The sequence below is a fragment of the Martes martes genome, assembly GCF_963455335.1.
Source record: "Martes martes genome assembly, chromosome: 16".
In the NCBI taxonomy this organism is placed as follows: domain Eukaryota; kingdom Metazoa; phylum Chordata; class Mammalia; order Carnivora; family Mustelidae; genus Martes; species Martes martes.
Window position 1 is genome coordinate 19,710,423 of NC_137904.1, and position 27,102 is coordinate 19,737,524.

Below are 27,102 nucleotides of genomic sequence, written 5' to 3' on the forward strand. Positions count from 1 at the left end.
TAGGAGTGAAATTACTGGGTCAAATGGTCACTCTGTTCAGTTGTTTGAGGAACTGCCAGACTGTTTTCCAAAGTAGGTGCACCATTTTTCATTCTACTGGCAGCAGTGTGTGAGGGTTCCAGTTTCCAGTTTCTCCACATGCTTGGAAACACTTGTTATTATATGTCGTCTTGATTATAGCCATCCTAGTGGGTCTGAAGTGGTATCTCATCTTGGTTTTGATGTTTATTTTTCTTTCTTTTATTTTTTTTTAAGATTTTATTTATTCATTTGACAGACAGAGATCACAAGTAGGTAGAGAGGCAGGCAGAGAGAGAGGGGAAAGCAGGCTCCCTGCTGAGCAGAGCCCGATGTGGGGCTCGATCCCAGAACCCTGAGATCATGACCTGAGCCGAAGGCAGAGGCTTAACCACTGAGCCACCCAGGCACCCTGATGTTTATTTTTCTGATGGTTAATTATATTGAACATCTTTTTATGTGCTTAGGCAATTTTTATATCTTCTTTCGAGAAATCCTTTACCCATTTAAAAATTGGATTATTTTTCTCTTTATTATTGTTGTAAGAATTCTTTATGTATTCTAGACACAAGTCTCTTATTAGATTTATTATTTGCAAATATTTTCTCCTGTGGGTTGTCTTTTCACTTTTTTTAAATTTTTTATTTATTTATTTGCGAGAGAGCGTGAGAGCGAGAGCACAAGCGTGGGCGGTTGTTTGGGGGGGCCATTAGAAGGAGAGGGAGAAGAAGGCTCCCTGCTGAATAGGAAGCCTGACTCAGAGCTCAATCCCAGGACCCTGGGATCGTGACCTGGTCTGAAGGCAGGGCTTAACCCACTGACTCACCCAGACACCTCATATTTTCACTTTCTTGCTGTCCTTCGCAGCCTAAAAGTTAAATTTCAAGGAGTACAGTTCCTCTAAGAAACCATTGCCTAGGGGCGCCTGGGTGGCTCAGTAGATTAAAGCCTCTGCCTTCAGCTTAGATCATGATCCCAGGGTCCTGGGATTGAGCCCCGCATCGGGCTCTCTGCTCAGTGAGGAGCCTGCTTCCCCACCTCTCTCTGCCTGCCTCTCTGCCTACTTGTGGTCTCTCTCTCTGTCAAATAAATAAATAAAATCTTAAAAAAAAAAAAAAAAGAAAGAAACCGTTGCCTAATCCAAGGTAATAAAGATTTACTCCTGTGTTTTTGAAAATTTTATGATTTTAGCATTTCTATCTAGATCTTTGCTCTATTTTAGTTAATTTTTTAATATGATTTGAGGTAGGAGGGAATTAAATATTTAATTTTTAAAAGTGAAACCTTAAGAGTACTAGAAGAAAACACTAGTAAATATTTATATAATCTTCGGGTATAATATTTTCTGTGTATAATACCAAGACAAAACATAAAAAAATGATGTATTAGGTTACATAAAAAAGGTAAAGTTTTTATATGTTAAATCACAAAGATGGAAGGTGAAAAGGATCCTGGGGAAGAATATTAATAGGAATGCAGTTGCTTAAAATGTAATATTGCAATGGCTATATGGTTTTTAAATCCTAGATTTAGCATAATACTTGGAAACTAAATTACATCTAAGCATTCTTACTTAGAACTAGATTACAGTCAAAGCCTTGGTCTTATGGTGTACAAATTTTTCACCAGATGTTGTTTTTGTGCAGGGAGTAAACTCTCGAAATCCCCGGAGACCTCCACCTAGTTCCGTGAATACAGGAGGAATCACAGAAATCATGGCAGAAGGAGGTGAATTAGAGTTTGTTAAAAGGATCATCCATGACAGTTTACAACTTAAAAAAAGATTAAGGTAAGTTAGTTATTACAACACGGGACTGTTTTCTCCCTGTGTAATTGTAAAAGAAACCATGTCACTTAGAGGAAATGTAATCACAGTAGTCTGAAGAATAAACAGATAAAAATGGAAAAGGTTGCATATTCCACAGGCTGTTAAGACCCTGTTTCTGAGGATGCTCTTACGCTTTTAATTAATTCGTGTTTCTTGTACTCCTGGATAGAAAGGAGGAAAATATGGTATGATTGTATTGCTCCCATTGACATGGTACCATGGTGGAACAAAACTGATTCAAATACAGTTTTTGATTAGAAAACAGATGGCTTCAGATCTGTCCCATCGACCAGAATAAATTTGTTGCCTAGTCCTTGATGCAGTTTATGTTCTTGGAATTAGTTTCCCAAACAATGACAGATGTGAGGACATTGAGCTGTCAAGAATTTAATGAAGGGAAACTAAGATCACTAACCAGTTCCAGAGGAGAGTTAAGGCTACTCCTTTTTAAAAGCTAATTATTTCGGACAACACACCTTTCATTAAGCAGCATTAGGTACTTGAAAAGTGCTATTTGTCATGCTTGACTTCTCACCCTGCCAAGTGTTGTTGAAATGATGGATAATGTGATAGTTGAAAGGTAAAAGGGTTTTTAACCCTAGGATTGTTTTGGGACATAGAGAAGATTTTTTAAAACTGTAATAAAATAACATGAAATTTATAGTTTTCACATAAAATTATACATTTTAAAGTGTACAGTTTAGTAGTGTTAAGTACATTTGTATTGTTAGGCACCTAATCTCCAGAACTCTTCCTTATAAAACTTAAACTCTACACATTAAACAGCAATCCCTCATTCCTCTCTTTCACCCCAACATCTGGCAAAAACCATTCTGTCGGTCTCTGTGAATTTGATTATTCTAGGGACTTTTTAAAGATTTTATTTATTTATTTGACAGACAGAGATCACAAGTAGGCAGAGAGGCAGGCAGAGAGAAAGGAGGAAGCAGGCTCCCCATGGAGCAGAGAGCACAATGCAGGGCTCGATCCCAGGACTGGGGGATCATGACCTGGGCCGAAGGCAGAGGCTTTAACCCACTGAGTCACCCAGGCACCCCTCTAGGGACTTTTTATAGTGTTTGACCTTTGTGACTGGGTTCTTTCAGTTAGCATAGTGTCCTCGGTGTTCTTCCATGTTATAGCATGCATCACAATTTCCTTCCTTTTTAAGGTTGAATAATAATAATATTCCATAATGTTGCTGTGAACACAGGTGTGCAAATATATCATGTAAGACCCTAAATTTCTGTTCTTTCGTGTATAAACCCAGTGAAATTGCCAGATAAAGAAGACTTCTTCTTTTCTTTTGAATTTTTATGTGTTTAAAGCTGCTTATTTTACTTAAAGGACAATTCCAAGGCAATGAATATCCTAATTTGTTAAATGTCAGTTTGTACATTTGTGGAGAGCCAACTGGATTATTGGGTGGTCTGCCTTTCAGAAGATGTACACATTGTTGAAGCCAAAGGTTAATAAATTTCTGCTTTAAATTGATTTCTTTAAAGACTTATTAGGGTATGAAGAAGAAAGTGACTTAAGTTACACTGAGCATTGAGAAGAGTTTGAATAATTAAAATAAGCTTAAAGGAGGTAACAAAGCACTGAAACTGAAAAGAGGTAACCAGGGCCATGTGGCTGCTTCAGAATCTGCTATTGGCTTTTTTTTTTTTTTTTTTAAGATTTTATTTATTTATTTGACAGGGGGAGAGATCACAAGTAGGCAGAGAGGCAGGCAGAGAGAGGTGGGGAAGCAGGCTCCCTGCTGAGCAGAGAGCCCGATGCAGGGCTCCATCCCAGGACCCTGGGATCATGACCTGAGCCGAAGGCAAAGGCTTAACCCACTGAGCCACCCACGCACCCCTGCTGTTGGCTTTTGAGGGGACTGGACCCGACTAGGAAAATAGGGAAGGTTGCTTTCAGGAGGCTTTTAATTTTAATTTTATTTTATTTTATTAATTTTTTATATTATTTATATATATTATTTATATTTATTATTTATATATTATATATTATTTATATTGACATATTATTTATTTTAATTTAATTAATTTTAATTTTAATTTCTTTTCTTTTCTTTTTTTTTTTAAGATTTTATTTATTTATTTGTCAGAGAGAGCGAGCGAGAATGAGCACAGGCAGACAGTGTGGCAGGCTGAGGCAGAGGGAGAAGCAGGCTGCCTGCCAAGCAAGGAGCCGATGTGGGACTCAATCCCAGGATGCTGGGATCATGACCTGAGCCGAAGACAGCTGCTTAACCAACTGAGCCACCCAGGCGTCCCTTCTTTTCTTTTTCTTTTAAGATTTTGTTTGTGTGTTTGTTGGAGATTTCAAGTAGGCAGGAGATGTAGGCGGGGTGGGAGGTGGGAAGTAGACTCCCTGGTGACCAGAGAGCCGGATATGGGGTTCGATCCCAGGACCCTGGGATCATGACCTGAGCCGAAGGGAGAGGCTTTAACACACTGAGCCACCCAGGTGCATCAAACCAGTAAATTTCTGTTATTTCTGAAGTCCCATTCAAACTACAAACGGATGTTTTATTTTTATTTTTTTAGGGAGGGGTTGTGGGGCAGGAGAGGGAGAGAGAGAATCTTAAGTAGGCTCCACACCCAGCATGGAGCCCTGATGCAGGGCTCAGTCTCACAACCCTGAGATCATTACCTGAGCAGAAATCAAGAGTCAGTCAGATGCTTAACCCACTGAACCACCTATGCACCCCAGGAACACTATTCTGAGAGAGAGAAATTGATCTGTATGTTCCAAGTCTGCCTATACGTAGCTCAGTGGCAGCCCCCAAATTGAATGAAAGGTACATATTTGCTAGGAAGGATAAATTGCTAGGGCCCATCATATGACTGGTGAGTTGACCATTTTGAGCTTGGTATTGTAGATGGAAAACACTGTCCATTTATGATTTATTTAAAAATAGGGTTCAGCAGTCTTGTCTGTGCTGTTAGGACTCAGGCAGATTGAGAGAGATAAGAAGGAAGATAAGAGGAAGAGAAGAAATTAAGTTACTTTTATTGAAAAGAGAATAAAGCAATGTTTTTTTGAGAGTATTTCTTATATTGTTTAGTTTCACATTTGTTCCATGTTGATTTTCATTAGTACATCGTACCAGTTCATGTCCTCTTAAATATTTTTATAGTTGATACAATGTTTATATAAACTTGCAACTCTCAAGTTTTAGAATGCTGTGAAAATGCTTGCAGCCATACTTTGGAGATACTATGGGTTTAGTTCTAGACCACAGCAATGAAGTGAATATTGCAATATGAAGCAAATCAGATGAATTGCTTGGTTTCCCAGTGCATATATTATATGCACATCCAGCTATACCCTAGTCTGGTACTTGTGCAATAGCATTATATCTTAAAAAAATATACATACCTTTATTTTAAAACACTGTATTGCTAAAAAATGCTGACTCTCATCTGAGCTTTCAGTGAGTTGTAAGCTCTCTGCTGGTGGGGGGATCTTGTCCCAGTGTTGATGGCTGCTCACTGGTGGTACCTGAAGATTGGAGTGGCTGTGGCAGTTTCTTTAAATAAGATGACAATGAAGATTGCTGTGTTGACTCTTATCACGCCTTTTCTCTGTATCATGTCATGGTGTTTGATAACATTCCACTCACAGCAGAACTTCTTTCAAAATTGGAGTCAATTCTCTCAAACCTAGCTGCCCCTTCTATACGAAGTTTATGTAATATTCTAAATCTTTTCTCATTATTTCAGCAGTCTTCATAGCATTTTCACCAGGAATAGAGTCTAACTCAAGAAACCACTTTTTTAGGGCGCCTGGGTGGCTCAGTGGGTTAAAGCCTCTCCCTTCCACTCAGGTCGTGATCCCAGGGTCCTGGGATCGAGCCCCGCCTCGGGCTCTCTGCTCAGCAGGGAGCCTGCTTCCTCCTCTCTCTCTGCCTGCCTCTCTGCCTACTTGTGATCTGTCAAATAAATAATAAAAATCTTAAAAAAAAAAAAAAAGAAACCACTTTCTTTCCTCATCCACAAGAAGCATCTCCTCATCCATTCAGGTTTTATCACGAGATTGTAGCAACTGAGTCACGTCTTCACGTTCTACTTCTAATTCTGGTTCTCTTGCTGTTTCCACCACATCTGGTTTCTTCCTCCACTAACATCTTAAATCCCCAAAAGTCATACATGCAGGATGAAATCAGCTTCATTTCTAAACTTTTGTTAATGTTATTATTTTGACTTCTTCTGTGAATCCCAGACGTTCTTAATGGCACTAGAATGCTGAATACTTTCTAAAAGTTATTCAGACGGTATAGTTTGTCCAAATCCATGAGAAGAATCACTGTCTGTGGCAGCTAGAGCATTATGAAAGGTGTTTCTTAAATACAAGACTTGAAAGTCAAAATTACTGCTTGACCCACGGGTTGCAGAGTGGATGTTGTGTTAGCAGGCATGAAAACAACATTTATCTCATCGTGGTCTCCATCAGGGCTCTTGGGTGATAAGGTGCATTGTCACTGAGCAGCAGTATTTTGGAAGGAATCTTTTTCTGAGCACTAGATCTCAGCTTTGGGCTTAAAATATTCAATAAACTATGTTGTAAACATTGTGTTGTCACCCAGGCTTTGTTCCATTTATGGAGCTCAAGCAGGGTAAATTTAGCATAATTCTTTTTTTTTCTTTAAGGATTTTATTTATTTATTTGATAGAGATCACAAGTAGGCAGAGAGGCAGGCAGAGAGAGAGAGAGGAGGAAGCAGGCTCCCTGCTGAGCAGAGAGCCCGACTCGGGGCTCAGTCCCAGGACCCCGGGATCACAACCCAAGCCGAAGGCAGAGGCTTTAACCCACTGAGCCACCCAGGTGCCCCAAATTTAGCATAAATCTTAAGGGCCCTATGATTTTTCTGACTGTTCAGAACAGTGAGCGTTGGCTTCTGTTTAAATCACCAACTGCATTGGCCCCTAACAAGAGAATCATCCTGTCTTTTTTTTTTTTTTTTTAAAGATTTTATTTATTTATTTGAAGAGAGAGATCACAAGTAGGCAGAGAAGCAGGCAGAGGGAGAGAGAGAGAGAGAGAAGCAGGCTCCCTGCTGAGCAGAGAGCCCGATGTGGGGCTCGATCCCAGGACCCTGGGATCATGACTTGAGCCGAAAGCAGAGGCTTTAACCCACTGAGCCACCCAGGTGCCCCAAATTTAGCATAAATCTTAAGGGCCCTATGATTTTTCTGACTGTTCAGAACAGTGAGCGTTGGCTTCTGTTTAAATCACCAGCTGCATTGGCCCCTAACAAGAGAATCATCCTGTCTTTTGAAGCTCTCTAGCTATGAAAGCCCTAGATGACAGCTTGTTTCAATATAAGATTGTTTCATCTACATGGAAAATCTGTTGTTTAATGGAGTCACCTTCATAAGCGATCTGAGCTAGATCTTTAGGAGAACTTGCTGCAGCTTCTGCATCAGCACTTGCATTTTTATGTTATAAAGATAGCTTCTCTCCTTAAAACCTTGTGAATGAACCTCTGCTAGCTTCAAGCTTTTCTTCTGCAGCTTCCTCACCTTTCTCAACTTTGAATAGAATTGAAGAGAAATGGGGCCTAGCTCTGGATTAGCCTTGGTTTAAGAGAATGTTGCAGCTGGTGTTAACGTCTATCCAAACCACTAAAACTTTCTCTATATCAGCAATAAAACCATTTTCCTTTCTTATCATTCATGTGTCCACTGGGGTAGCACTTCTAATTTCCTTCACAAACTTTCTTTGTATTCATAAGTTGGCTAACAGTCACAAGAGGCCTAAGTTTTGGCCTGTCTTGGCAAGTGAGAAACACGAACCCTCCTTTCACTTGAACTCTTAGAGGCCATTGTAGGGTTGTTAATTGACCGAATTTCAATACAGTAGTGTCTCAGGGAATAAGGAAGAGAGGGAAAGAAACGTGGGAACAGCTGGTTGGTAGGGCAGTCAGAACACACACAACAGGGGTGCCTCAGTGGCAGTTCAGTCTGTTGGGAGTCTGCCTTCAGATTGGACTACGATATCAGGGTCCTGGGATCAAGCCTCAAATGGGGTTCCCTGCTTAGTAAGGAGCCTGCTTCTCCTTTCCCTCCCCCTGCTTGTGCTCTCTCTTGCTCGCTCGCTCTCTCTTTCAAATAAATAAAATCTTAAAAACATACACACACGTAACATTCATTGATCAAGTTCATCATCTTACATAGGTGTGATTCATGACACCCAAAATAATTTTAATAGTACCATCACAGATCATCATAACAAATACTATACTAATGAAAAAGTTTGAAATACTGGGAGAATTACCAAAATGTGACACAGAGACACAAAGTGAGCAACGGCTATTGGAAAAATGGTGTCAGTAGAGTTGCTCGAAGCAGGATTGCCACAAATTTCAGTATGTTAAAAAAAAAAAAAAAAGGATCTGTAAAGTGCAATAAAAGAAGGCACAATAAAATGAGGTATGCTTATATTTTGAAGCTCTGAATAAGGGACTAAAAACAAGTATTTTAACCCTACCATCTGTTGCTTATCCCTCTAGATTTTTTTTCTTATTATTATTATTACTGAAAAAGTGTAAGAACTAAGCAGAATTTGTAACATGGGGTGAAATCAGTTAAATTTGTTGGACTGATCTCAGTGATGGCACTTGGGATGCCTTATCTCCCTATTATAATTCATGCCGCACCTATGTGACACTCAGCAGCACCTTCAGTTTTTTTTTTTTTTTTAAGATTTTATTTATTTATTTATCTGTCAGAGAGAGAGAGAGAGAGAGAGAGCACAACAAGGCAGAGTGGCAGGCAAGAATGTTTGTCATCCTGCCATTCATGTTTTGTGCCTGTGACTTGAGCTTACTTTATAGCATTTTCTTCTCTCTTTATTTATTTATTTTTTACTTCCTTGACAGAGAGAGAGAGGGCACAAGTAGGCAGAACAGCAGGTAGAGGGAGAGGAAGAAACAGACTTCCCACGGAGCAGAGAGCCTGATGTGGGGCTTAATCCCAGGACCCCAGGACCTTGACCTGAGCCGAAGGCAGTTGCTCAACTGACTGAACCACCCAGGCACCCCAGCATTTTCTTTTTTAGAGACTCACTCACCGAAGGTTCTAAATAGATCAGCAGATGGGGCGCCCGGGTGGCTCCATGGGTTAAAGCCTCTGCCTTCAGCTCGGGTCGTGATCCCGGGGTCCTGGGATTGAGCCCCGAGTCGGGTTCTCTGCTCAGCGGGGAGCCTGCTTCCTCCTCTCTCTCTCTCTCTCTCTGCCTGCCTCTCTGCCTGCTTGTGATCTCTCTCTGTCAAATAAATAAATAAAATCTTAAAAAAAAAAAAAAAGATTAGCAGTCTTGGTCATACTCATTATGGTCTGAATTCTAGTCTTGTCATTGGTTATTAGGTCTGTAGCTGATGTCCTTTATTACAGTTATTTTATGATTTTTCCAGGAACCAGAGATCTGTATCTGGCAGAGTTCTAACTTAATACAGATTTCACCATTTTTCCTCTTTTTGCTTTTTCCTTTCTGATCTCTACTCCTCTACCAGATGGTTGATATTACTTGGGTTTGTATATACTCTACATATTTGGTGATGGGCAATAAATTGAATAATCTGTGCCTTTTGAATGTGATTCTTGGACTTGGACTTAAATTTTGTTTTCTTATCGGTAAAATGGGATAATAATAGCTACTTCATAATAGTTAACCTCACACCTCCTAGGGTGGTCATAGAACTAAATGAACACATATTTGATATAATGAATATCAAATAGGATCATCTCAACTCTTGACTCCTAGGAGTTCAGTAGATTTACATGCTGTGGTCCGTGTGTTGAAAGGATGTTAGAAGTACTTTGTTATTTTAATAAAAAGCTCCCCTTCCCCTCCTGTTTATTTTTTTATTTTTAAGATTCTATTTATTTATTTGAGAGAGAGGGCTAGCATAGGTTGAGGGAGAGGGAGAAGCAGGCTCCCTGCCTAGCAGGGAACCCACTGCAGGGCTGATGCCAGGATCCCAGGATCACGACCTGAGCCAAAGGCAAACACTTAACCAACTGAGCCACCCAGGCATCCCTCCCCTTTTGTTTTTTTAAAGTAGGTGCTAGTAGAGTTATGGGGTACTATAAGTATTACTTTCAGGGAATAATTATAGATTTTATAACAGCTTTTAATCATTCCTTCAGTGGAAAGGCTCCATTTTACTGTAAACTTTGACTTGCCTTTATAAAAGGGTAAGCCACTTGATTTTTCTTGTCTATGAGGTTGGGATAATACCTCTTACAGTTGTTCAGAAATGAAGAGAAATTACATAATTTTTCTTTCCTTTTTTTAAAAAAGATTGATTGGTCAGGTTGCCTGGGTGGCTCAGTGGGTTGAGCCTCTGCCTTCGGCTCAGGTCATGATCTCGGTCCTGGGATCGAGCCCCACATCAGGCTCTCTGCTCGGCAGGGAGCGTACTTCCTCCTCCTCTCTCTCTGCCTGCCTCTCTGCCAACTTGTGATCTCTCTGTGTCGAATAAATAAAAAAGTCTTTAAAAAAAACCAAAAAGATTGATTGGTTGATTGATTTTAGAGAGAGTGTGCACGAGTAGTGGGAGGAACAAAGGGAGAGAGACAATCTCTCAAGCAGACTCTCCGCTGAGTATGGAACCCGACATGGGGCTCAGTCTCACAACCCCAAGATCATGACCTGAGCCGAAACCAAGAATTGGACACTCAGCTGACTGAGCCACCCAGAGGCCTCTATAATTTTAATGTCTTAAAATAATCACACTTAAAGAAAATTAGAAAACGGAGAAAACATTGATCTTAGCACATTGACACAACTGTTAGCTTATTTGGGGTGCATTTCCTGCCAGTTTACCCTTTTTTCATTCGTACGGTTGTAATCATGAATACCAGTAGTTTTGTGTTCTGCTTTTGTTTTTAATTTTACTTTCTTAATTCGTTTCCTGGTGGTTAATGGTATGTGCATAGCAATAATTTTAAACAGCTTGGCAACAGTCCATAATTAAGTAATTCCTTATTATTGGGCATTCTATTCTTTTTTTCATTGTCTCATTTGTTACTAAACTGCCGCAGATAAATCTAATGAGGCTTTTGTGGATGGCGTTCTTTGACCTCTGGTTTCATCTTTGGTTGGGACCAACCCAGGGTTGCAAATCAATAAAAGTGTTTTTTGGTTGTCATTAGAAAGAAATGCACCCCTTGCTCCAGTGAACCAGCTCACTACACAGATATAGAAGGTAGAAATGTATTGGGGAATAGATAGTATACGAGCCTCTTCTCCAGGTAGAAGAGCTTTATTCTCAATTTAAACCTAAAAGAGTATTTCTTTTCTTTCTTTTTAAGATTTTTATTTATTTATTTATTTATTTATTTATTTATTTGACAGAGATCATAAGTAGGCTGAGAGGCAGGCAGAGAGAGAGGAGGAAGCAGGATCCCCACTGAGCAGAGAGCCTGACACGGGGCTCGATCCCAGGACCCCGGGATCATGACCTGAGCCAAAGGCAGAGGCTTTAACCCACTGAGCCACCCAGGCGCCCCTAAAAGAGTATTTCTTAATTGTGAGGTGCACAGGAGGCAGATGGTGGTTTTGATTGTTTTCTTCCTACTAAAGTAGGATCATGAAGAATAAGTAGCTTGAAGGATAAGGGGCTACTTTATTTATTTATTTATTTATTTATTTTAATATTTTATTTATTTGACAGACCGAAATCACAACTAGGCAGAGAGGCAGGCAGAGAGAGAGGAGGAAGCAGGCTCCCTGCAGAGCAGAGAGCCCGATGCGGGGCTCGATCCCAGGCCACCGGGATCATGACCTGAGCCAAAGGCAGAGGCCCCAACCCACTGAGCCACCCAGGTGCCCCTACTCTATTTTTTTTTTTAAGTAATTAGGTTATGTACTTTTCATCACCTTAATTTAGGTATCATAGTTTAATTCCCTTTCAAGTTTGAAGTGGCAGAGCATCATTGATTGGTGACTGCTCTGAGGTCTTAGGGAGAAAAGGTTGAATCTGGTTACTCATGCCATGACAAACTAGCTGTATCCGTTTTTATGGCATATCCACCTATAGTAGGTAGGCACTGGTTAGTTCTACTTTAAATGGTCAAAGAAGAGAGTTGTTACGATAAAAAGAACATGTATTTTTCGTTCATCAGGCAATTACAAAAAAGAATACCGAGGGGCGCCTGGGTGGCTCACTTGGTTAAGTGTCTACCTTTGACTCAGGTCATGGTCTCAGCGTCCTGGAATCAACCCCACATCAAGCCCTATGTTGGGCTCCATGCTCGGTGGGGAGTCTGCTTCTCCCTATCCCTCTGCCCATCCCCACGCTCGTGCACTCCCTCAAATAAATAAATAAATAAAATGTTTAAAAATTTTTAAATAAAAAGGAATGCCAAAGAATGAAAAGTGTTGGCCCCACTGCCTTGAAGAATCTTCTTACAGTGTTTCTTGTAAAAATGTGTGAATAATTAAAACTACTTTTTAAGAAAAAGATGGAGGCATGCCTGGGTGGCGCAGTCATTAAGCATCTGCTTTTGGCTCAAGTCATGATCCCAGTTCCTGGGATTGAGCCCCACAGGCCCCTTGCTCAGCAGGGAGCTTGCTTCTCCCTTTGCCTCCTGCTCTCCCTGCTTGTGCTCATACTCTCATTCTCTCTTTCTGACAAATAAATAAAATATTAACAAAAAAAAAGAAAAACATAGAATAAACTTTTTTTTTTAGCTGCACAGATTTGTAATTTATGGTAGTTTAAATATTAAATTTTGAGATTGGGTGGACATTAGGGCTGCTCTGCTGCATGTCTAGGGGTATTTATTCTGGTAAATTGGTAGAGGCAGCAAAATGTTAGGTTCTACAACTAGAGAAGTTTTTAAACTATGCTCATAGCCACTTAAATGACAAACCTCTGCTTTTATTTATTTTTCTATATTACACTTCACTTTAAGGTTTGGTGTTTTAAAATAACCAATCCTGGGGTGCGTGCTTGGCTCAGTTGGTTAAACGTCTGCCTTCATCTCAGGTCATGATCTCAGGGTCCTCGGACCAGCCCCGCATCAGGCTCTTTGCTCAGTGGGGAGTCTACTTCTCTCTACCCCCACCACTGCTCATGCCCACATGCACACACATTGCACACTCTCCCTTTTTCTTTCTCTCTCTCTCAAATAAATACATAGTCTTTTTAAAAAATAAAATAACCGGGGTGCCTGGGCGGCTCAGTGGGTTAAAGCCTCTGCCTTCGGCTCAGGTCATGATCCCGGGGTCCTGGGATCAAGCCCCGCATTGGGCTCTCTGCTCAGCAGGGAGTCTGCTTCCCCGCCCCCTGCCCACCGCCTTGCCGGCCTCTCTGCCTACTTGTGATCTCTGTCTGTCAAATAATAAGTAAAATCTTTAAAAAAATTAAAATAAAATAAAATAACCAATCCCCACTAAAAAGAACTAGGCCCCTTGGGGAAATGGGTGATTCCAGTGCTGGGTTTGGATAAGCTTAAGAGCCTGGAATGTCTTACAAGACCAAAAAATAAGCAAGTGCTCAAAACATGACATCAAAAGGATATAGGAGCCAGCTCCAGCCAAATCTGGGACAATATGATTTCATAATAAATAATGGCAGTAATGGGTTTTAAGCCTTTAAGTAAAATAAGCAAAGGGGAGAGAGGAAAAGTTCTTTGTTACAATAGAATGCTAACTAATACATGTAGAAAAACTAATAAAGTTAGAAAAATCACCATTTGGGGGCGCCTGGGTGGCTCACTGGGTTAAAGCCTCTGCCTTCCGCTCAGATCATGATCCCAGGACCCCCGCATTGGGCTCTCTGCTCAGCAGGGAGCCTGCTTCTTCCTCTCTCTCTCTCTGCCTGCCTCTCTGCCTACTTGTGATCTCTGTCAAATAAATAAATTTTAAAAAATCTTTAAAAATAAAAAAGAAGAATCACCATTTTGCTATCATTATTGTAATAACTGATTCATGAAAGATCAGTAGTGGAAAATTTGAGGAGGAACAGGATGTTAATAGTTTCAGAGTGTCTCCCCACAGATGACTTATAATCACAAAGAAATAGGGTAACATTACAGTAGAGAAGTCTGGAGGATCCCACCTCAAGCAGGTGATCACTTTCTGATACACAGCACCCAGAAGGACACGGTAGCACTCTCTTCTTTATGCCCAGAATGTATAGCTTCAACGTAACTCTGAGGAAACTTAAGACAAACCAACTTGGAGGGGTTTTGTAAAATATTTCTTCAGGAATATAAAGGTCATGGAAGTTAAAAAAAAGAAAAAAGGCTTAGTGAGGAACTGTTCCATATTGAAGGAGACTAAAGAGACTTGACACGTAAATGAAATGCAGGATCTTAGATTGGATCTTGCATCAGGGGAGAAAATTGCCATGAAGGACATTATTGGAGTAATTGGTGAAATTTGAAAATGGACTGTATTGATAATAAATGGTACTCTGTGAATGTTAAATTTTCTCTATTTGATAATTGTTCTGTGGTTATGAAAGAGAATGTCTTTGTTTTTAAAATGTACATGCCAAAATATTTAGGGTGAAAGGGGCATGCATGATGTCTGTAGTTCAGTCTCAAATGGTTTTAAAAAAACACAATGGGGCACCTGGGTGGTTCAGTTGTTGAGCATCTGCCTTCGGCTCGGGTCATGATCCCAGAGTCCTGGGATCTAGAGCCCCATATCCGGCTCTCTGCTCCGTGGGGAGCCTGCTTCTCCCTCTCCCCCCACCCCCACCACCTGCCTCTCCCCTGCTTGTGCTCTCTCTATCAAATAAATCTTAAAAAGAAAAAAAAAACAGCAAACAAATAGAGGAAACTGTTGATTGATGAATCCGGGTGAAGAGTATACTGGAATCATTTGTACTAATCTTGTAACTATTCTGTACACTTGAAATTATTTCAAAATAATTTTTCTTGAAAGCTGCTGTCTCAGAGGAATTACTAAATGCTGTAATGAGTAGAGTGCTACTTTCATCATTAAAATAGTATAATGGGTTCAGAGTCTCCCAGGTAACTAGATCTTCCTTTTGTTCATTTTTTTTCTACTTGCATTTTGATTAGTTGTCACAAGATGCCTGTTGAGAGTAGCTAGGACCTAATGGGTAGGCATTTTTTGAAGTGAAGTCAACTCAATTTTAATACACCCTGTTACTTCTGCTTTTCCTGTAAGAAATATAAATGCTGCAGAAAAGTTACTGATGAGATTAAATCTTAAGAGATTCACAATGTAGTATTCAGCTTACAACAAGGGTTAAAAGAAATGTGAACTTTCCCAAGCTGCTATTAACTACCAAGGACATATTTAACTGTTAGAAAACTTACTTATATAAATACTTTCTTTCATCTCCTGAGGAAATGTATACTGTCTTTCTTTTGTCTCTGTTTTGGGCTATTTCTTGGTTTCTGGTGATTCTGATCTAGTCTGTTCAGGAATGCTAATTTTTTTTTTTTTTTAAGATTTTATTTATTTGTTTGACAGAGAGAGATCACAAGTAGGCAGAGAGGCAGGCGGAGAGAGAGGAGGAAGCAGGCTCCCTGCTGAGCAGAGAGCCTGATGCGGGGCTCGATCCCAGGACCCTGGGATCATGACCCGAGCCGAAGGCAGAGGCTTTAATCCACTGAGCCACCCAGGCGCCCCAGGAATGCTGATTTTAAAGGAGAGGTGTTAACCTATTTTATACTGTTACTGTGTGAACACTAATTACTCTAATTTCTTCTTTCTTCCTTGTTCCTAATATACTAAAGGCTTTGAATTCCTGGTTAATGATTTCTCTGTTAATATACTCTCGTCTTAAAGGGAGCGTATTGTTTTTGTCCCAGGCATTTTAAAACCACCAAATGAAATTGATTATGCTCTAAGTAAAATTACCCAGGGTTGTTTAAAGTAGTTTAGATAAAACAGTTATTTGTGACTAAACAAAAATAGGGGCAGTCACCTGCTTGAATCCACAAACAATGAAAATAAAATATTGGTTAGTGCAAACTATTTCTATAGCAATATACTAGTATTTCTCATATTTATATAAACAATGAGATTTTTATTTATATTACTTAATGTATTAAATTGGAACCATATGAAACTGCCAGTGTATTTACAATACGAAGCCAGACACAAAAATATTCTGTTTGAGTGCATTTATGTAAGTCTGGAACAGGCAAAACTATTAAGACAGAATGACCAGTGGTCACTAGAGGCCGGGGTAGGGGGAGGAAAGACTGTTGCAGGGCACTGGGAAAAATTTTAGGGTGTTGTAAGTGTTCTCTATCTTGATTGTGGAAGTGGTAATGTACACATTTGTCAAAACTCATTGAATTATATACTTAAAATTGGAGAATTTTACTATATATGCTGTATCTTGATAAAACTGGTGTAAATATAAAAATTCATGTTCCTTGTATCTTTGCTGTCATTCATTTATACATATATATTTATAAGCATACATAATCAAATACATTGTTGGTATTGTTATTTTTAACAAACTGTTACCTGCTAATTAAGAATTTTTAAAGTTTTGGGGCACCTGGGTGGCTCAGTTGCTTAAGCCACTGCCTTCGGCTCAGGTCATGATCTCAGGGTCCTGGGATCGAGCCCCGAGTTGGGCTCTCTGCTCAGCGGGGAGCCTGCTTCCCTCTCACTCTCTCTGCCTGCCTCTCTGCCTACTTGTGATCTCTGTCAAATAAATAAATAAAATCTTTTTTTTAAAAAAAAGAATTTTTAAAGTTTTGAAAAACAATGAAAAAATATTTTTTGAAAAATAATGAAAAAAAGAAAAAGTTTGGGGGCTCCTGGGTGGCCCAGCCAGTTTAGTGTCTGCCTTAGCTCAGGTCATGATCCTGAGATTCTAGGATCGAGCCCCGCTCAGCAGAAGGTCTGCTTCTACCCCTGCCCCTCTCCCTCATGCTCATGTGTGCTCTCTTTCTTGCTCTCTCAAGTAAATAAATAAATTAAATAAATAGATTTTAAAAAATCTTTTCTTGAAAAAGTAAAAAGTTTTTTTTTTTAACCTTCACTTATTTCTTCTCCCTTGTTCTTCATTTTTTTTTATTAACATATAATGTATTATCTGTTTTAGGAGTACAGATCTGTGATTCATCAGTCTTAACACATTTCACAGAACTCACCATAGCACATAACCTCCCAACTGTCCTTCACCCAGCCACCCCATCCCTCCACCCCCCACTCCATTCCAGCAACCCTCAGTTTGTTTCCTGAGATTAAGAGTTTCTTACGGTTTGTCTCCCTCTATGGGTTCATCTTATTTTGTTTTTTCCTCCCTTCCCCTATGATCCTTTGTCTTGTTTCTCAAATTTCCTCAAATCAGTGAGATCATATGATAATTGTCTTTCTCTGATTGACTTATTTCGCTTAGCATAATACCCTCTAGTTCCATCCATGTTGTTGCAAATGGCAAGATTTCGTTTTTCTTTTCTTTCTTTCTTTCTTTCTTTTTTTTTTTTTTGGTAAAGATCTAAGTTTCTGACCCGATACCACTTTCCTTCTTGTAAGGTCTTGTAAATATCAAGAGAAGTTCTCTAGAGAAGAAACTGGCAGCAAATTACTTCAATTTCTGTTTGAGGAAGTCTTATTTTGCCTTTGCTTTTGAAGGACAGTTTTGCAGGGTATAGAATTCTAGGTTGGTTGGTTTTTTCCCTCTTAACATTTTAAACATTTCACTCCACTCTATTCTTGCTTGCTTTTTTTTTTTTTTTTAAGATTTTATTTATTTGTCAGAGAGAGAGAATGAACAAGCAGGGGGAGCAGCAGGCAGAGGAAGAAGCAGACTCCCCACTGAGCAAGGAGCCTATGTGGGACTTGATCCCGGGAGCCTGGGATCATGACCTGAGCCAAAGGCAGATGCTTAACTGATTGAGCCACCCAGGAGCCCCATGGTTTCTTAAGAGAAGTTTGATGTAATTCTTTCCGTTGTTCTTCTATAAATAATGTAGCTTTTCCCCTCTGGCTTCTTTCAGGATTGTTTCTTTATCTTTGATTTTTCCATATTTTGAAAATCATGTGCCTTAGGTATAATTTTTTTTGGCATTTTGCCTGCTCAGTGATCTCTTAGCTTCCTGAATTTGTGATTTGGTGTCTGACATTACTTTGAGGGAAATTCTCAGTCATTATTGTTTTAAATATTTTTTCTGTGCCTTTCTTTTCCTTTTGGTATTCCAATCACACATATTTTATACCTTTTGTAGTTGTCCCACAGTTCCTGGATATTGTATTCCGGTTTTTTTTGTTGCTGTTTTTTATTTTCCTGTGCCTTTTTTCTTTGGATTTCACTTTTGGCAGTTTCTATTGAGATATCCTCAGTCTCAGAGATTCTTTGTTCAGCAGTGTCCAGTCTCCTGAATGAGCCCATCAAAAGCATTATTTCTTTCTGTTACAGTGTTTTTGACATCTAGCATTTCTTTTTGGTTCTTTTTAAAATTTCCATCTCTCTGCTTAAATTGCCCATCTGTTTTTGCATGCTTTCTGCTTTATCCATTAGAGCCCTTTAGCATGTTTAAAAAAACAAAAATTATTTATTTGTCCAAGAGAGAGCTCAGGCACAAGCAGGGGGATATGACAGGCAGAGGGAGAAGCAGGCTCCCTGCTGAGCAAGGAGCCTGATGTAGGACTTGAACCCAGGACCCTAGGTCTAAGGCAGACACTTAACCAACTGAACCACTCATGTGTCCCAAGCCCTAAGCATCTTAATCATAATTGTTTTAAATTCTTAGTCTGATAACTCCAGCATTCTTGCCATGTATGGTTCTGATGCTAGCTCTGTGTCTTCAAAGTGTTTTTTGCCTTTTAGCATGTTTTGTAATTTTTTTCTTAATAGAAGGACATAATATACTGGGTAAAAGAACTGCTGTAAATATAAATAGGCCTTTGTAATCTGATGGTGACGTCTGGGGAGAGGGAAACATGTCCTATGAGTAGGTCTCAGTCTTTTAGTGAGCCTGTGCCTCTGGATTGTGAACTCCACACATACCTTCTCCCCCTCCCTTGTTGGGACAGGATTGCTAGAGTGAGCTGGAGTTGGATGATGCCATTCTTCCAGGTCAGTTAGGTTCTGATAATACCCCAAGAGGCTAGGATCTGGTTAAGTAGTTTCTGTTGAGGTCAGGCCTTGTTAAGAATAGGATGCTCTAACCTATTTCAGAATTATCCCTTTTTCCCTTTCCGTGCTGGAAGCACAGAGATTTTTTCTCTCCCATATTCATTGTGAGAACCTGGCCAAGCTCCTGGAGGTACTATTCACAAAAGTGTGGAGTCCTCCTCGGGTTTTTATTCTTCCGACTTGTCAGTGCTGAGTCTCCAGCAATTTGTCAGTTAGAATTCAGGTTTCCCTAGCTTAGCACTGTTTCCCATGGCTCCTGGATTTCTGCTCTAGTGAGTTGTGGTTCTTTGTATTCACTTGTTGGTCTCTCTGATTTTAGAGGCAGTTCTTTCCCCTTTGAGTTGCTTCTGTGAATGATCTAGGAAGAGTTGTTAGCTTTTCGGATGGCTAGGCTTTTTACTTAAACAGTGTAGTGACTTCCAACTTCTTATATGTTGGACTAGAAACTAGAAGTCTCCCTATATATCTCTTTCTATCTGTTTATTAAGGAGTCCCTTATATATGCTGGATACAAGCCCTTTATCAGATGTGTTTTGCAAGTATTTCTTCCCAGTCTGTGGTTTGCCTTTTTATTTTTATAACAGTGTCTTTTGAAAAGTAAGCTTTGGGTACCTTGGTTTAAAATCAGCTGATCATATAAGTGAGTCTGTTTCTGGACTACATTCCATACTCTTGATCTGTATGTCTGTATTTATGCCATTACCATACTGTCTTGATATCAGAGCTTTATAGTAAGTCTTGAATTCAGTAGTGTAGGTCCTCCGATTTTGTTGTTCTTTTTCAAAAAATTGTTTTGGGCTGAGTGGCTCAGTCGATTAAGCAGCTGTCTTTGGCTCAGGTTGTCATCCTAGGGTACTGGGATCAAGCCCCGCATCAGGCTCCCTGCTCAGCAGAGACTCTGCTTCTCCCTCACCCTCTGCCTGCTGCTCTGCCTACTTCTGCTCGCTCACGCTCTCTCTCTTTCTCTCTCTGTCAAATAAAGAAATAACATCTTTAAAAAAAAATTGTTTTGGCTATTTGAAATCTTTTATTTCTGTATAACTTTTAGAATCGGTTTCTATGAAAAAGCCTACTGGGATTTTGGTTGGGACTTTATTGATTTTGTAGATCAAATTGGAAAGGACTGATAGCTTAACAACGTTAAATCTTACATCCCAACATGGTGTAGCTCTTCATTTATTTAGACCTTAGAATTCTTTCAGCAGTGTTTGATGGTTTTCTTGCACATATTATAATTTTATTCCTAAGTATTTCATGTGTTTTGAAGCTATTATAAATTGAATTTTTAAATTTTAATTTCTAGTTTAGAGAAATACAGTTGATTTTATATTGAGCTTTTATTCTGTGACCTTTCTGAATTCATTTATTTTAGTAGCTTTTCCCTAGATTTCAAAGAATTTCCTACATAGATGATCATGTCTTCTGTTTAAAGAGACTGTTTTCTTTCTTGTCAGTCCACATGCATTTTGTCACTTTATTGTATCGACTAGAATCTCTAGTATAATTTTGAATAGAAGTGGAGGGTGGACATCATTCCTGGTGTCATCATACTTTTAAACATTTTATGTAAGATTTAAATGTTTAAGAAAACTATGATTCTGTTGTTACTGTTTTTAGTTAATTATTATTGTATCCCTTTTCTGAAATACCACTTAATGTGTGTTGCTTTATAGTGTCCCACAGGTCACATGTGCTGTTGTTTTTGTTGTTGTTGTTGTTGTTTTTTCCAATCTTTTTTTCCCCCAGTGTGCTTTATTGTGGATAGTTTCTATTGCTGTGTCTTCACAGGTCGTTTCTTCTGCAGAGTCTAATACGTTGTTAATCCTATCCAGTGAATTTTTCATTTTAGGTATCATAACTTTCATGTCTAGAAGTTCCATTTGGTTAGTTTTTATATCTTTCCTCATGCTCCTCACCATGTCTGTGTTTTGTTATGGAACATATTTCTAAGAGTGGTTTTAATGTCCATCACCTGCTAATTTCATCATCTCTTATTTCTTGATCTGTTTCTAATGATTGATTTTTTTTATCCTGGTTGCAGGTAATTTTCCTGCCTCTTTTACAAACATCTGGTCATTTTTTATTAGATGCTAGACATTGCAAATCTTACATTTTGGGGTGTTGTATTTCATTGTGTTCCTTTAAAGAATGTCAGATTTTGATGCTTACTTAAGTTACTTGTGATCTTTGATCCTTTTGAGTTTTACTTTTAAGCTTCATTAGGGTAAATATAGACTAGCCTCTAGACTCATTCTAGGACTCCACTAGATAGATGCCCCTTTTATTAACAAGCTCTTTCTGCTCTGGCCAGTAGAACTGCAAACTAGTCTGGTTATGTCTGGAGTCCAGTGTTCAGCTTATTTCCTGGGAATTTTTTTAAAGATGTATTTATTTATTTTAGAGAGAGAGCAGGGAGAGGGAGAGAGAATCCTTAAGCAGACTTCCTGTTGAGTGTGGAGTCCATATCAGGGCTTGGTCCCAGGACCCTGCCATGACAAGAGCAGAAATCTAGAGTTGGACACTTAACTGACTAAGACAATCAGGCGCTCCTCTGGGAATTCTTTCCCTAGTCTGGAGTTCCACCTCACAGGTACAAATCCTTATTTTGCAGAATATTCCAAGGAGGGGCAATGGGTGGCTCCGTAGGTTAAGCGTCTGTCTTCCACTCAGGTCATGATCCCAGGGTCCTGGGATCGAGCCTGGCATCCGGCTCCCTGCTCCTCAGGAGGCCTGCTTCTCACTCTCTCTATCCCACTGCTTGTGTTCCCTCTTTCGCTGTGTCTTTCTCTGTCAAATAAATAAAATCTTTAAAAAAAAATACTCCAGGAAATTTTTCTGCAGATGCTCAGAATTCTCTCTCTGTGCAAGTCCTTCCTCTCTTATGTTTTGCTCTTCAAATCCTTTCTGCCTGGGCCTTTGAAATCCAGTCTGTCGCTCACCAATTCAAGATTATTGGGCTCTGTTTGAGATTCTTTTCCGGACATTGCCCCTTGGAAATTTCTTTCAGGCAGTATGCTCTGACAGTTATGGGACTCACCTGGTTTGTTTCTCTCCCAGAGGTTATACATCTTCCCTGCAGTTGTCCAGTGTCTGAAAAACAATTGTTATATATATTTTGGTAAGTTTCCTAGTTAATTATGATAGAAAACATAGTAGTTAATCTTTCATAGACTAAATTCTATGTCTTTTTTTTTTTTTAAGATTTTTTATTTATTTGACAGAGAGACACAGCGAGAGAGGGAGCATAAACAGGGGGAGTAGTGGGAGAAGGAGAAGCAGGCCTCCTGCCGAGCAAGGAGCCAGATACTGGGCTTGATCGCAGGACACTGGGATCATGACCCGAGCTGAAGGCAGCTACTCAATGCCTGAGCCACCCAGGCAGCCCTAAATTCTCTTTTTAACTAGACACTCCCTTTAACTAGTTCATTCCCATCTTCTCCCTATTCCCTCTTCTAGATTTATGTTTCCTAATAAAAGAAATTGATTTCATATTCTTTTGAAATAATACATATCCTTAAATCCTTTGCAGGTAAGGCCATCTCAAAGTATAGGTCCATGTCAGATTTTACAATTTTTATTAAGATGGTACAGGGGGTTGTTTATATACTTCTTTTAGCTGAGGTATAATTTGACATACAACATTGTAGTACTTTCAGGTATACATGTTTTTACTGTTATTTATTAAATAGTTTCTGTCCTAGAGCTAAATGGCCTTTATTCTGAGTGTCACAGGGGAGAGCTCTCTCTTTTTCACTCTCTTTCCAAACATGCACAGTCCTGAATCCTTGGAGAGGCTTAGTGGGTTTTTGTTCTTTTAAGTTGCTTTGGGTTTGTTTTCCCTTTTTAAATTTTTTTTCTTTTTTTTTTTTACGATTTTATTTATTTATGTGAGTGAGAACATGAGCAGCGGGGAGGGCAGAGGGAGAAGCAAACTCCCCACTGAGCAGGGAGCCCTCCCAATACATGGGACTCGATCCCAGGACCCCAGGATCATGACATTGAGCTGAAGGCAAATGCTTAACTGACTGAGCCATCCAGGTGCCTTTGTTTTCCTTTGCTAGGTTTGCTCTTTGTCTAAATATAATTTTTGTTATTGTTACTTGTAACTTAACTCAGAATTTTTTGCTGTTTTCATTTTGTTCCTGTGAAAAAATACTTAATTAAAAAATGTAACCACATAAACGGAGTTTTACTTCTCTGATTTTTTTTCTTCCTAGGTGGTATAGCTGTATGCTGGGGAAAAAATGCAGCCTGGCTCCTCTGAAGGAAGAACTTCGCATACAAGGGGTCAGTCTTTGTCATTATTATCCCGGTATATCTACTTCTGATGGTAATTAGAGTATGGGAATTTCCTTAAAAACCTAAATGTGTTTTTTTGTTTTCTTACTTTTTAATTTTGTAAAAGAGGTTTTTTATAAATTATTTTTAAAAGGTCTACTTTGACAATCATAACAGAGAAAAGATGGGGGAAAACAGGATGAGTACAATGTCAGAGAGGTATTAGAAATCAAAAAACCTGGTTCTGCCTGCCACTCATTCTACATCTGACTCCTTTATGATTGCAGAAACTGAAGGTTACATAAGTTAAAGGGGCTTGTTCTGGGTCACATACCTAGTTACCAAAGATCAGCTAGAACTAGAATGGTAATCATTCAAGTGTGCTTCTCTTTATGGTACAGTCCACATGAATTCAGCCCCTTGCTTCTCTTTTGAAAAGCAGGTGGCAAATTAATACTGCCCCCTGACTCCTCTCCCAGTTTATATTGTTTGGGCACAGGTAAGCTTGAGCCAGGTGGCTTTTCAGAAGAGGGGGTCAAATGTGTGGTCAGTGATAGAAATCAAGTTTCTGATTTCTGGTTTCTTTCAGACATTGTACCTATCCTATTTTCCCTGTCACACCTTTTCTTTGTTAAAATTCTAACGGCCACAAAGTAGTTTCATTTTCCCCCTAAAAGCTGATAGACAAAAGATTGACTACACAGCTTTATCTGGCTAAGCTTTGGTGGCTCTTTTTCCAAAAAGAAAAGAAAGGGGGGGAAAAAAGACATTTGAACCATTTACCAGTGGTTCTTTGAAGAGCTATGTTATTTTGGGTGTTTTGAATATTTGGACCTTCAAACCAGAACTCTAAATTCTAATATTTTGGGAGAGGAAAAAAACCCACATCTTTGTTGAAAGATAATTTATTAATTGATTATTAGCTATGCATAACTGTTTTGGGATAGTAGTGTTTTGTTAACTGATAAAAAGGAAAACAAACAAATAATTAGCATGAGGCAGCAACGCAGAACATTGCTAGAATTACTTCAGTTTAATGAGACGCCATGTGTGTTGGTTTCAGGTTCCTAAAGTCACCTACACCGAATTCTGTCAAGGTCGGACAATGAGATGGGCTTTAGCTTGGAGTTTTTATGATGATGTTACAGTACCAGTAAGTAGAGACTTTGCTTTAGCTTCTCCGAATGCCAGCACATGGTGGGCTATAGTAGGTCAGAAATAAACTAAATCTGTACTGCCTCGGTTTCCCTGAAGTTTGTCCCAAATGCTTATTTCGAAATGGGAAGTGGTTATGAAATAAGACACAGTCCTAGAAGGCTGACTGTGGGGACCATGGAGCCTTTCTTTGGGTTTGTGCAACACAGTGATTCTTTACATAAGTGAATTAGAAATGTGTCTTTAAGGAATTAAAAATTCTGGTAATATAACCTATAGAAACACCTTGCGGGTATAATTATTCTGTTGGATATTCCTTAAGAATTGAATTTGAAATCTGTTTATTTTCCTTTACTATTGATGCTTTCATAGAGTAGCTATCCCTGGGGTTATTGGTGAATACAGAAATTGCTATTTGGGGTTGTAGGCTTTTGATGCGTTAACACTTAGGGATCATTCCAGTAAAAGGTTCTGTGTTAGCTTTAAAATTACCGCTAGAATATTGGTGAGTTTTGAAGCTGGGTGGTAGGTCATTTTTCTAGTCTCTCTATTTTGCATATGCTTAAGCTTGAACATTTTTGGGAATAGAATGTTTTTGTTTTTATTTATTTATTTATTTGACAGAGAGAGAGAGAAATCAAGATCACAAGTAGGCAGAGAGGCAGGCAGAGAGAGGGGAGAAGCAGGCTCCCTGCTGAGCAGAGAGACCAATGTGGGGCTTGATCCCAGGACCCTGAGATCATGACCTGGACCGAGGGCAGAGGACTTAACCCACTGAGCCACCCAGGCGCCCCAAGAAATTTAATTTTTTTTAAAGAGTTTATTTATTTGACAGAGATCTCAAGCAGGCAGAGAGGCAGGCAGAGAGTGAGAGGGAAACAGGCTCCCCGCTGAGCAGAGAGACCAATGTGGGGCTTGATCCCAGGACCCTGAGATCATGACCCGAGCTGAAGGCAGAGGCTTAACCCACTGAGCCACCCAGGTGCTCCGGTGCCCTGAATGTTTTTGTTTTTAAAGATTTTATTTATTTTGAGAGGGAGAAAGAGAGGGAGCACAAACAGGAGGGGAGGGGCAGACAGGGAGAAGCAGATTTCCTGCTGAGCAGGGAGCTCGATGTGGGGCTCTATCCCAGGGTCCTGGAATCATGACGGGAGCCAAAGGCAGAGACGCTTAACTACTGAGCCACCCAGGCGTCCCTGGAATAGATTGTTGTAAAAAAATAATTTGTTCCACAAATTACTCTTTGTCCTATGTGTTATCATATGTAAAGGAAAAATACTTTTGAACTGGTTAGACTGAATAATTTTACTGGCCTGTACTAAGAGGTGGTAATAGAATAGCATCTGTTTGTTCTCATAGTTGTTCACATGATGATGGACCTTGTTGCCTGGAGCCTCCCATCTTAAGTTTATGCAGACATTGCTCAGCACTCTTCCTCTTCCCATAGTATTTGTGGAGACCTGGTACCTGGTACCTGGTCCTCAGGTTTCTGATCCCCTGTCCATACAGTATGCTTGTTCTGGGTGCTCAACTCCCAAAGGCTTCGATGCACTTGGTCTTTCAAGTCATCCTAAATGTTGCAGTGTCTGTGAGCCTCTAACCCTTCCTTCACTGCAGAGGAATAGGGACATGTGCAGAACTACAAGGAGACAGTTTGCAGGTATTTCTGAATACATGGGCTCACATTTAAAACAGCCTGTCCTTTCTGGATTCTGCTGTTAGGTATGCTCCTGGTTGAAATAAGTCTCCCAGGGGCACCTGGGTGTCTCAGGTCATAACCCCAGGGTCCTGGGATCAAGCTCTGCATTAGGCTCCTTGCTCATCAGGGAGTCTGCTTCTCCCTCTGCCTGCTGCTCCTCCAGCTTGTGCTCGCTCACTCGCTCTCTGACAAATAAATAAAATCGTTTAAAAGAGAGAGAGAGAGAGAGAGAGAGAAGGAAATCTTCCAGTCAAGTTTGAATGACCCATCATGTGGAAGTCTAGACCCACCTCTGAACAATGCAGTAGGGAAACTAGAGGTTAGTGTTTGAAATGTTTACTGTTTAAAAAGATGGTTCTAATTTTTTTTTTTACCTCCCTATAGGATTATCCTTTCTGTCATTTTCTAGAATATTGGGGCTTTCACACCAAATTGTTAAAATCGTTAGTAATGCTTTAGGTTATCCCTGTGTAAACACTGGGTTATCCCTGTGCAGATACTAACAGCTGCAGGAAAGTGAAACTGTGCCTGTTTCCAAATGCTTTCTGTTTAACCTGCTTCCCACATTTGTTGGCACCACAGGTAGAAGAGCTTATCATGGGCTCTGGCACTTTCCATGTCATCTCAGGGTCCAGAGTCACCTTTGCCTTCTTGGATTAGTAGCTGTTTCAGATCAAAATATCAAAAGGCATTATGTTTCTGTGTTAGCAGAATCAGTTTATTTTGAAAATGAACCTTCTCCCTCCTTGTCTTTTAGGCCATTCTTGAGCCCTGTTCGTAGTTTCAGCCATCAAAGAATGCCTCTTCCAAAGGGCCACAGGTTTCTGCCATGCCAGAGTACTCCCTCCCCACTGCTGCCATCAACCCAAAACTGTTAATAATGCATTCCCAAGTGTTCCATTAGGTGCACTCAAACTGCTACAGGGAAAATGGCAATTTCTGATTTGCAGTAACCCAGCAACAGTTTCTTAGCACTGGTTCCCTTGATCAGCAGCTGCTTTCCCAGGGGTAGTCCCAGGGTGC

General features: G+C 39.8%; 1 protein-coding gene across 1 annotated transcript in view; it reads left to right on the top strand.

The window, feature by feature from the left end:
• Nucleotides 1-27,102, top strand: part of METTL16 (methyltransferase 16, RNA N6-adenosine) — a 77,770-nt gene that overhangs the window by 38,762 nt on the left and 11,906 nt on the right. The window contains exons 6-8 of the mRNA XM_080826094.1: nt 1,665-1,807; nt 23,165-23,234; nt 24,289-24,378. Coding sequence (XP_080682220.1) covers nt 1,665-1,807; nt 23,165-23,234; nt 24,289-24,378 — 303 coding nt within the window. The remainder of the gene's footprint in view (nt 1-1,664; nt 1,808-23,164; nt 23,235-24,288; nt 24,379-27,102) is intronic.